Source organism: Haemaphysalis longicornis, unplaced genomic scaffold (genome assembly GCF_048455015.1).
Source record: "Haemaphysalis longicornis isolate Haplotype H1 unplaced genomic scaffold, Haemaphysalis longicornis Haplotype H1 scaffold_2, whole genome shotgun sequence".
NCBI lineage: Eukaryota > Metazoa > Arthropoda > Arachnida > Ixodida > Ixodidae > Haemaphysalis > Haemaphysalis longicornis.
Window position 1 is genome coordinate 184,529,553 of NW_027526295.1, and position 10,906 is coordinate 184,540,458.

Below are 10,906 nucleotides of genomic sequence, written 5' to 3' on the forward strand. Positions count from 1 at the left end.
TTAAACTCTCCATCGTCATTAAGTTGTGTTATGCATGGCATAATAATCCTTTAAAGCACACTTACAATTTTTCTCTAATGTACCCAAAGAACCTGGAATGCGTTTTTGGCGCTTTCTCAGTAATTCCATTGATATGTCGAATTGGTAATGGTTTAATAACGATTAAACGCAGGCACATACATAGAATACAAATTTAATTACTTTCCAAAATAAAATCTTAAAAGTAGACAGGCCAAAAAGTGATTCTCGTGATTGTGTTGACCGTCCCTGCGTAAAGTCAAAATTACAGGGGTTGGCGCAAAGTGAACAATTCCACAAAATTCTCACAAAAGCCTAGAATTAAGTGCGATTTTTTTATAATACATTCTACAAGTAAAAGGGAATACATAAACATTATTATAATTGTCTACCAATGCGTAAGCATGCCTGCGTCGCTTCTCTGAGTCCGAAAAGTTCAGAATCTATTACTTACAAAATTCTTCTTTCCTTTCCGCGAGAGAGAAAAAAAAAAAAAAAAACAGAAGGGCGTTCAAAACGTGCGGAAATTTTGCATCTCTAAGCTTTTCAGATATCTAGACACTCTTTAACGATTGGCTTACAGGCTCATCAACGCCAACTCAAGCCTTATGTGTTCAAAAAGGTGAAATTCGAGTCTTAAGTCTTTCGATTACGTCAGCAAGCATTGGGAAGGACACAACCGGCATTAAACCCCTAATTGGCCGAAACAAATTTAGGTTTTAGCCGTTACCTCGATTTTCCTTACGCATCGTTTTTTTTTTTTTTGGCTTCAAGAATAACCGAGATTAAAGTAGCAATGAGTTACAATCTATTACAAATATGTAAGGAAAACTAGACGACAGACTTTTTTTTTACGTCCCTGCAATAGTAACTCTCACGTATTTGTCTTCGCGTTAGCTTACTGCTCCATTTGCGATCATACGTCAACTATCCCGACAACGAATTCTCTTCACTTACCTGTACAGCTTTCGTATAGCAAAATCCACGATAAAAAAAAACTGGTGCGGGAAAATCTTATAACGTGTTAGTACGATTCCCGATGTACAGTACATTCAAGCCACAATAAGATATGTAATCCTCGGGGCATAAAAAAAAACTATTTTTTAGAAATATCACACAAAATAGGTTCCAGAATGTGTTCCAGCGTTTCTTGGGCTTGACGGGAGCTGAACTTATTTTTCGCTGGCGAGGGATGCCAAAAGAAAGAATTTCACGGTACAAAGCGGCATACATAATTCTGGGTTCCAACGTTACGCCTTGCGACTGCTTAACGAGAAATGTCAGTTGTTGTTGTTGTGTAATTACGCACTAGAATACAATGACCTTTTTTTTTTCTCTTTGGAGGGGGGAGGGGCAAAAACTATAGAAGCTTTATAGCAAAAACCTGCAGAAATTCAGAGAATTGTCTACTAATGCGTAGCATTCTCATGCCGCTTGTTTTGAGTGGGAGTTTGAGCAATAATTTTTTTTTTTGTTTTTCTATATCCTGTCCGACCAATCATCTCCATTTAAGCTATTATAATTATTCGAAGTGGAACAACTTCGCGAAATCTGCATTATTGTGGAAATGCCATGCGTTGTACGTTTTGCCATCTTCCGTAATTTTTAATATTTTTTTATTTTTGTTTTTCGAAATTTACGTTATTATAACGATTACATTTAGAACTCTCCCGAAATCTGCAGTATTGCGGAAATACAGGAGGTTACACTGTCCGCCAGCTTCCTTATTTTTATTTATTTATATATATATATATATATATATATATATATATATATATATATATATATATATATATATATATATATATATATATATATATATATATATATATATATATATATATATATATATACACACACACAGAAAGAAATGCCGGCAGTCTACAACGCCAAAGAAGGCATAGGGGAAGGTTAGACTCTGGGCGCGTGTTTTTCTTTCTTTCTTTCTCACGTAATTAATAAAAAATTAATAATAATGTAACGTCACTAACGGTAAAAAATAGTCTAACCTTCCCCTATGCCTTCTTTGGCGTTGTAGACTGCCGGCATTTCTTTCTGTATATATATATATATATATATATATATATATATATATATATATATATATATTAATTGTTTTGCAAAATTTCGTTCGACCAATTAACTCAATTTACGCTATTATAACGATTACAGGTAAAACTTTCGCGAAATCTGCATTATTATGTAAATGCAGGATGTTACACGTTTCGTCATTGTTCGTAGTTTTCAATATTTCATTTATTTTTATTTTTCAAAATTATTTACGATATTATAGAAATTACAGATGTAACATCCGCGATACCTGCATTTTTGTGGAAATGCAGGGTGTTACACGGTCCTGGATGTGTGAGTACTCGGCAAAGAATGCTACGCATTAAAATTATTGTCCTCACGGGTACGGTTTACCTCATCTGGGGTGCGGTAATGCTCAGTAGGTTGGAACACTGTTCACGCACAGGCGTTTTCAGTGCTCCTACCTGCGAGCACCACTATCACCACATTTTCCATACCATGTCACCAGCGCCAACTTCTTCCGAACCTTCGCCAATGCGACACCCATCAGGCACATAATCTTCAGTAGAACTTCACAAATAGCATTACTTAGAGCTCCGCATTCTTCATTGCTTTGGCAAGGCGTCTTTTGTTCTGCGTTTACGGTGGTGCAGCCTTTCCGTTTACCAGGTACACTCAGCACCGTTTCCGTTCTCCATTCAGATGCGATAGCTATCGCTGTCATATCCTTTAGAATTTTATTTGCCAGTAATTGTTTTTACCTGAACTTTCGTACGAATAGCCATGTCCTCCTCACCAAATTTCCCAGTGCCCCGTATACTACGCTCTCCAAGGAAACGTCAAACACGCCATAGAAATACAAAGCTGCTCCTGGTCTAACCGAAGTTGATACCGACCGCCGTTTCCGCAGTTTTAACGTCAACTACTGGCTTATAGGTCGGGTTCATAGCACTGAAAGATCCTTAGATAAAAAGGGGAAACTTTAACAAACAGTGAAGCACAAGAGTACGGATGTCTAGCCCTTATGCCTTAGTCCAGTTGACTGGCGATCGATTTACGACACCTGGTTGGTAAACATTGTTCCATAGGAATTCGAGCAGTCTGTGTAACAATCTTCGTTACTGAACAAGACGTACTTCTAGTAATGCGTACAGAACATGCGATTTATGCGATTAACAGAGTCATAACTTTGTCAAGAGAAAAACAAGTTTCAGCACCGCAGCTCGGCACCCAGGCCTCAAAGAATTACCGGCCCACCGAGGTCTACCAAAATAATGCGTACAGACGAACTTTTCTCCTGCGAAGTGCTTAACGGTTTTAATGCAGGGTTATCCACGTGGGAATAACTAAAGTAACGTGCAATACAATACAAACTTGCCTCACTTTTCGGCGCAGTACGCCAACACAGAAAAAAGAAAGCGTGCTCTAAATTACGGGGCTCAACCAGGGGCCACATTTTACAGTCTCGTTTTATGGGCGCCCAGGGGGCAATAAATAACAGAATTCACTTTCACGCAGCGCACACGCGGGAGTCCCGTAGGCGAGAAAATAATAATAATAATAATAAACACTCGGACGGAGCGTCACTTCGTCGTATCGAAGGCGTTGACAGCCGGTTTTCGGTGAACCTCCTTAACACTCCCGTTAGGGTCCCTCAGGACGCTAGCCGCCAGCACAGTGTTGCCACTGGAGCCACTCATGGTGCGTTCGAGATCCTTCCTGAAGAAACGCTTGGGCACGAAGTGGCGGTAGTCTCTGAACCCGAAGAACAGGTACACGCCCTGAAGCCCCACCAGAACGATCACGATGACGTCCACCGCTAACGCGTCCACGAACGCCCCCACGAATCCCAGGAGCCACGTGGTGCCCATAATGAAGGCCAGCTTCACAAAGAGCGCCATGTGCGACCTCTCGCCACCGCCCTTGAAGTCAAAGTGGGCCGCCTGGCTCACGGTTCGGCGGATGTGAAGTACGATGTGCGCAAACAGGCATACATCCAGAATGAGCAGCACCAGCATAGGAAGCAAGAAGAATGCAACCTGGGCCCAAGGGCCGCAGATCCAGCAACCATGCAGGCCGTAGCGCGGGGACAAGGCGAAGCTTGCCGGGAGGCCCCAGTTGAGCGCGACGCAAAGCGCGACGATCGCAGATGGCGTGCCCCAGGCGGCGAAGCAATAGACTGGGAAGCCACATCCACGGCGCCCCGAGGTCATGTGCACAGCCGCGACAACGTTCTTCCAGATGTCGAAGGACAACACGCTGGTCCAGAAGAAGGTCGAGAGAAAGCCGTAGTGCAAGACTACAGCCAGGCCGGCGCAGACGGCTGCGGAGACCTTGAAGCTGTTCGCTAAGAGGAAGACCAGTTGGCTCCAAAAGAGCGTCGCCGAAAGACAAAGGGTGCACTTGGACGAGAACGTGCGCGAACTCCTGTAAAACACGTACACGACGCCTTTGAGGAAGAGGCAAACGAGCGACAGGCTGAGACAGACGACGGTGAGGTAGTTCTGCGCACTGTACGGCCGCCAGCGGCCAGACTGGGACGTCGCATTGTCCGAATGGGCCATTGTCTCGTTGTAAGCCGTCGCGTTTGCGTAGCGATACTCGGGACTTCTGATGTAACACTTGTCGCCGTGCCAAGAAAAGCATGAACCGCGCACGACCACTGGCTTGAAGAGAGACACAAGGTTCGGGCCGAGAAAAGAGCGAAGTCGCGGCCTGTCTCGAAGCTCGGGCACGACTTCAGGCGGGGCGCACTCGAGCAGCGACAAGTCGACGCCATGACACAGTCCGCAATAAACGTTCTTGTAAACTACGTCCGACTCGTTTTTTGTGTGTCTTACAGGCGCGAAGTACGTCGCGCATTTGCGCCTGTGTTCTGCATCCGAACCTTCGGGGCACGTGTCTAGGACGTCTCTGTCATCGCACGGTCTGAGCAGCTGCTCGTCGTTATGCTCAACCACTGCGGGTATAGCATGCGTCACAGAACGTTGTGAAGCCCCTGTAGAGTTCCAAAACGTCGTGGCGTTGTTCAAGTCATAGTTACACAAGGCGCAGAACGCGTTCAAGTACGTCACGTTTCGCTCGCTAGTCACCGGTATCCCGTAGAAGGTGTCGTTGTAGATGTCGACGTTCTCGCACGCATCCCGAACCTGGTCGCGAGGCCAGCTCGGGTTACATCCCTTAACCAGGTAGACGTCCTTGTCGTAGAGTCCCTTGACGTTCAGAGTGACACAGGCAGCCGCACTCGTCCTCGAAAGCGTAGGGCCGGCTTCCCAGCAGCAGTCCCCGTAGGCTTCGCAGTTCTTGGCGCACGAGCAGGTCACCGCATACCGATCCAGCGCGCATTGGATGGGCGAGGCTGCGCAGCCGTTGAGGCCGGCGGGACAGCGGAGCAGCTGCTCGAAGCGGTCCTCCGGAACCTCTGGATGCTCATCGGGGTTCACAGTCCACGGGAGAGTGGCATTACACTCTACACCAACGGCGAGCGCTCCGGAGAGCAGCGCAGTCGTCCATGTAAGTAGTGTAACCAGCAGCTTCATCGCTTCTGGCGGCGCATGCATGGAAGACGTTCCTCGTCAGGTGACACGCCACGGCCTCATCCTCGGGCTGCCCCGTCCTGCGAGACGCGCCGCAAACGAGGCAAAGCATGAACAAAATTATATGTATTCAACGGCCGTGGTCTTAACCAAAGCGTGTAAAGCATGCCAGCCCACGCCGCAGCCCTTTCTAGTACACCGCGTACATGACTCCTACGCTGGTGCAGATTCTGGGTAATCAGGCGAAGGACTTTCCCGCGCGTAATATCCCGCGTTTTTACGAGCAGAGGCAGGATTCTCTTGTTCTCCCATTACGAGGACGTTAAGGATGCGTGCCGGCGCACGCAAAACCTCATTTGCGAAAATATGGTTCACGGAACCTGAAACAATGCGTTTGCATGATGCAAGCTAATTACTGATTCACTACGCAGGCAGAACGGCTGTCCACCCGAGCAATGCAGGGGACGCACCTAACAATGCTTACTTTATTCCACTCAAAAACATGGAGGAACTAGTATGCTAAATCGAAGAACAGCATGATAGGAAAAACGCGTCCATTCACAGGGAGCTGTGTGCTCTGCCACGATAAAAGATTTTTCATTTTGCTGCAGTGCCAGAACTAGACGTCGTTAACTTAACATAAACATTGCGGTGCAGCCAAATTGGCGAATATATATGGGGTTAAAATTTAAACTTGCACGCTAATTCTATTCTCCATTATTCTGCCTGAGTGCGCATTTACTACGCAAGGCACAACGCGCACCAAGGCCTTACTTTGACCATTGTACTTTTTGCGCGGTTTTTTTGTGCGCAGAAGCAAGAGAAATTAAGCTTCTGTATTATGTTCCTTTTGCCCTCAGACAAATAATGTACCACGAAAAGCTTTCAGAATAGGACTTGGTCTCCCCGCTCAAACCTCTACTTGTTGTTTCCTTCAACTTGGAATCCACAACACCCCAAAAGAGCACCTGGAAGCTGAACGCAACAGCCAACTCACCAGACTCCTCCTTTCCACCACCGACCGACGCGTCCTTCAGGCCCTCAATTACATCGACCTCACCTGCTTCACAAACCCTTCAACGCAATCCGTCTTCAATCCAGTACCACATTACTGTATCCAAAATTCCTAACAATATGCACCCAAAATTCAACTGAGGTAGAAGAATCTCCCGGGTTAAACATCTTCGATCCCAATTCCACTTTCACCCCGATGCTCTCGATACCGACGCCGCCCTCTACCTCTCAAGCCAGGCTCATGATCCAGTGGTTGTCAACTCACAAGGCACACTTCTCACCTTCAGCACACCACTCCTCATAAACCACAACTGCCGAAGAAATTGCCATAGCCATCGACGCTACTGCTGGCTCCGAATACCTCACAATTATCACAGATTCGCAGCAAGCCTGCCGTAGCATTCAACATGGACGCATTTCACTTTCCGCCTACGCACACTCACATCAATCAATCCTCTCCTGGAGCTCTACATCGTCTGGACCCTGGCCACTCGTTCCTCGAGGGAAATGAGGCGGCTCACGCCGCTGCCCGCGACCTTCCGCACTGGGCATTTCCCTCAGGGTCAGAACTCACGTCCCAGCATTCTCCACCTCCTGCTGTTCCATCACGTTACCCCGACATCCTCCACCATTATTCCAACCTTCGCCTCACCTTGCCTCGACCTCACCCTAAACTAACCAAGGTAGGAAGCAATCATCTGGCGTCGATTACAAACACCTATTACTACGCACCCACCCCCAACTCTATTTCTCCTACCCAATATCCCCTCACCTGTCACTTCTGCCCCTGTCGTAATACTGCCTACCACATGGTGTGGGCCTGTCAAAACACCCTATCCCTCACCACCAACCATACCCTTCCCCCGAGTAGTGGGGGGGGGAGTGCTTCCGAGCAGCTCCCGTCACGCTGACCAGATCTTTCTGGTCACCCGTGCCAGGGCTGCAGCCAAGCCCCAAGGGTACCTGGACTGATGAGAGCCAACCTCACCGAGTGACGGCTCATCCATCACCATTTTCTCTAATAAACGCTTATTCTCTCTCTCTCTCTCTCTCTCTCTCTCTCTCTCTCTCTCTCTCTCTCTCTCTCTCTCTCTCTCTCTCTCTCTCTCTCTCTCTCGTCACAAAAAAGAGATCTTTGAACATGCTGTAACACCTGTTGCGAGAAACGGTTCACTCAATTAGTATTGGTACGCAGTTTGTAACTGTCGACGTCATGGAATATACGATCGTCTTTGATCCACGCCATCCAGGATAAAGAAAAGACGAAAGGGGAACAAAGTTGCGTTCGGCACCACGCTATTTCGAACTACAAGGAAAGGCTTTCGAAGGCATCGAAAACAGATGCAAACGGCCGGCAGTTTCTGCTTGGCCCATTATAGATTCAAGGGAGGAGGTCGTTCTACCTAGTCACCTACGAGGTGTACGCAGTCCTTATTTATTACGCCTCACCCCTGTATTTCCCACGAAGCTCTTCGGTCCATCAGCTATCAAGCTGTGACACTCCCCTACCGCTGTAGAAGAATGAGGCATAACCGCGATGTCAACCTGTCCGTGATGTCAACGCAAGACCTGTAGTTGTGTCGAAGATGACATTCGGCGTGTTCTTCCCAACTTGCTTCAAAGCCGATGCGCTCTTTCTCTTTCTCCCACCCTCTTCTGTTCTCTTGACATCATCCTGCCTTTCTTTTTATCGTTTGTGTCTACTACTAAAAACAGGAGAGAGAGAGAGAGAGAGAGAGAGAGAGAGAGAGAGAGAGAGAGAGAGAGAGAGAGAGAGAGAGAGAACTTTATTTTTGTCCAGTTGTTGGTAAGGAGTCCTCCTTCCTACACGGCGGCCAGCAGCCCTTGGACCCTGGCGGCGTTTTCAGCCAACTGGACGGCCCTGAGTTGGTCTTTTGGGTCAGAGCTGAGCAGCACGGTCTCCCACTGCTCGTCATTCGCGATTTTACGGTCATTCGCGATTTTACAGGAAAGTAAAAATAAAGGAGCGAGGACTTTATCCTTGGCTAAAGATTATCGTTGAGGAGAACGGGGGGGGGGGGGGGGTGAGAGAGCCGTGGTAGTAGAAAATAAATATAAATGTGGACGCTTCCCAGCTCAGCGGAAGGATTAAGCGTCTTTTCCATTATTTTTTCAGAGAGGCTATTTGTAAAAGACAGCCAATCTCAGTTACTGCTTTTCGTTTGGGGTGATCAAGAGGACATAAAAGTTGGGAAGAACGGGTTTTCTTTTTCATTATTTCAGCTAGTTTCTGAAGGGCTGTGGTATGCTGCTACGCGTTGTTGAAGTCAAGCTTAGGGGACAAAACTGACCCAGTGCCCCTTGAACGAGTTATATCCCAGAAGCAGCTGCAGGAGAAGCGGATTCAATGACTACACTGTTAGCTCAATAAAGTTTATTCCTTCTCCTGCTTTAACGCATACGTGCATTAGCTGTATGAATTCTTGCTAATAAATAATTTTTCATTCTGAGAACTTAAAAACAATGTAACGATTTTCATTCGCTCTCTCTCTCTCTGGAAGTTGGTGCACACATTTTAGCATCATCATCACCATCATATCTACGTTTACTGCAAGAAGGCCTCCCTATTAAGCTTTCAACCTCTCCTATCACGCTCTGTCCGAATCCATTCTTTGCCAACGAGCCATATCACTTTATTACTTTATGGAGTTATCGCTCTCACCCGACTTCCAGCCCCACCTATCAGTATTCGACCCGTTGCTGTAATGCTGCCCCAGTTGTCAGTTCATCGCATTACACGCCCGATCCAACCCCGCTCCTTTCCCTTATTTTGAGCCGCTGTGAATATCGCTTGACTTTTGCCCATTTCCCTTTCCCACGTGCAGGATAGCAAACTAGGCTCTAGCCAGGTTAACTTTCCTGCCTTTCTTCTACATTCTTCCTTCCTTGCTTTCTAATCTAAGATGCACGTCGACTACAGCCTAAGCGTTGCTCCTACTTTTCTTATATCTATTGCTGATCTTATATCTACTGCTGCGGGGTGTTTAGTAAGGCCCAATGTTTCTGTCCAATAAGTAATCCCCGGGAAGATTGCTTAATAAAGACTAGGTTTGGGAGAATCGCTTTGTTGTTGGCTAGTACGCGTTGGTTGTATACCTTTCTTTTCGGTGACCCTGATAGCCTGCTGTTTATCAATTGAGAATGCTTTCGAATGCACTCCAGCCAATGCTAATTCTACACGATTTCTTTCTCGTGTCAATACTGATAATTCTCCCAAGAAAGGCATACCCATACGTACTTTTATGCAGCCGAAGGCGGTCTAGCAATTTCACCCGCTGTCATTCGGCAGCACGAGGCAGCCCTACCTTTCCTCCTCCTCCTCCTCCTACCCCCGGGCGAATGTAGGAAAATCTAAAAAAAATGTTGGACTCAAACTGAAGACCATTGAGACTAATCTTGACACTTAACTAAGGTATGTTTAACGGCAATTTTCCTTACGATGCGTGCCAACGCCCGTACGTTGCTGCCGGAAAATTTCTCGAACCACATAGTCTAGCACGGGCGCAACGTGTATTCAACCCGCATAACTCGACAGGGAATCTGAGATAACAGCGAGCGGTTAAAAAAAGCACGCGCGCAGTCAGAGAGAAACCGCGTCCTTACCTGTGTCAGCAATATCCAGCGCGATCGGTCGCGAAGTTGCAGCAATGTTGGTCGCGCGTCGCTCCGGCGACGAGTGCGCGCTTCCCCGATTTAGCCCCAGCGATTACACCCTCTCCCAATAATTTCACTGCTCCCCTCGTTGGAAGCTCGGCGATTCGAAACACTCGCGTAACCGGCGGCTTCTCTCGGCCACTAACACCATCTCCGCGGCCGAGCTGCGCCAAGAAATAAAACCTGTTCGGGGGTGACGTCGAGATGTCTAACGTCAGGCCAGGCGCCGTCGCGAAAAGGGAAACCGAGGATCTCCCTTCTCGGTGACCCACACGGACCGGTTTGCCGCGGACAGCCGTCTGCGCGCGCACCCTCCCTCGCCCCCGAGGCATTCACGGCTTGTTGTTGTCCTTACTTCGTTTGCTCTCTTTTTCTGCAGTCACGTTTTACGTAAGCGACCCTCAGAGAGGGAGAGCGCCGAGAAAGGAATGATGATGGCGCGCCTTTGCGCATATCTGATGTCCTTTCTCTCCGCCGCTTCTTTCTCTTTTTGTCCGCCGGCTATCACAACTTGGGTGAGAAGGCCTGTCGGCGTCGCTACCGTGGGAAAGGCAGTTGCAACGTTTCAGCCCCACGAGTGGCCGATAGCGAATGACGTCGGCGACGGGGGTGGCCAATTGTCCAACCGTTCG

The 10,906-nt window shown here is 47.5% G+C and overlaps 1 protein-coding gene across 3 annotated transcripts; it reads right to left on the reverse strand.

Moving 5' to 3' along the window:
* Positions 1-3,339: 3,339 nt before the first annotated feature.
* On the reverse strand, positions 3,340-10,547 carry LOC144169624 (cadherin EGF LAG seven-pass G-type receptor 1-like). Of its 3 annotated transcripts, none has more exons than XM_077698877.1 (2): positions 10,224-10,547; positions 3,340-5,665 (listed from the first exon to the last, which is right to left on the reverse strand). In XM_077698877.1, exon 2 carries the CDS (start codon positions 5,607-5,609, stop codon positions 3,633-3,635), a length of 1,977 nt encoding a protein of 658 aa, XP_077555003.1. In that variant the 5' UTR covers positions 5,610-5,665; positions 10,224-10,547; the 3' UTR covers positions 3,340-3,632. The 3 variants fall into 3 exon arrangements, with proteins under 3 accessions (XP_077555003.1, XP_077555004.1, XP_077555005.1); XM_077698878.1 differs by lacking the exon at positions 10,224-10,547 and adding an exon at positions 7,043-7,359; XM_077698879.1 differs by lacking the exon at positions 10,224-10,547 and adding an exon at positions 6,583-6,742.
* Positions 10,548-10,906: the final 359 nt, after the last annotated feature.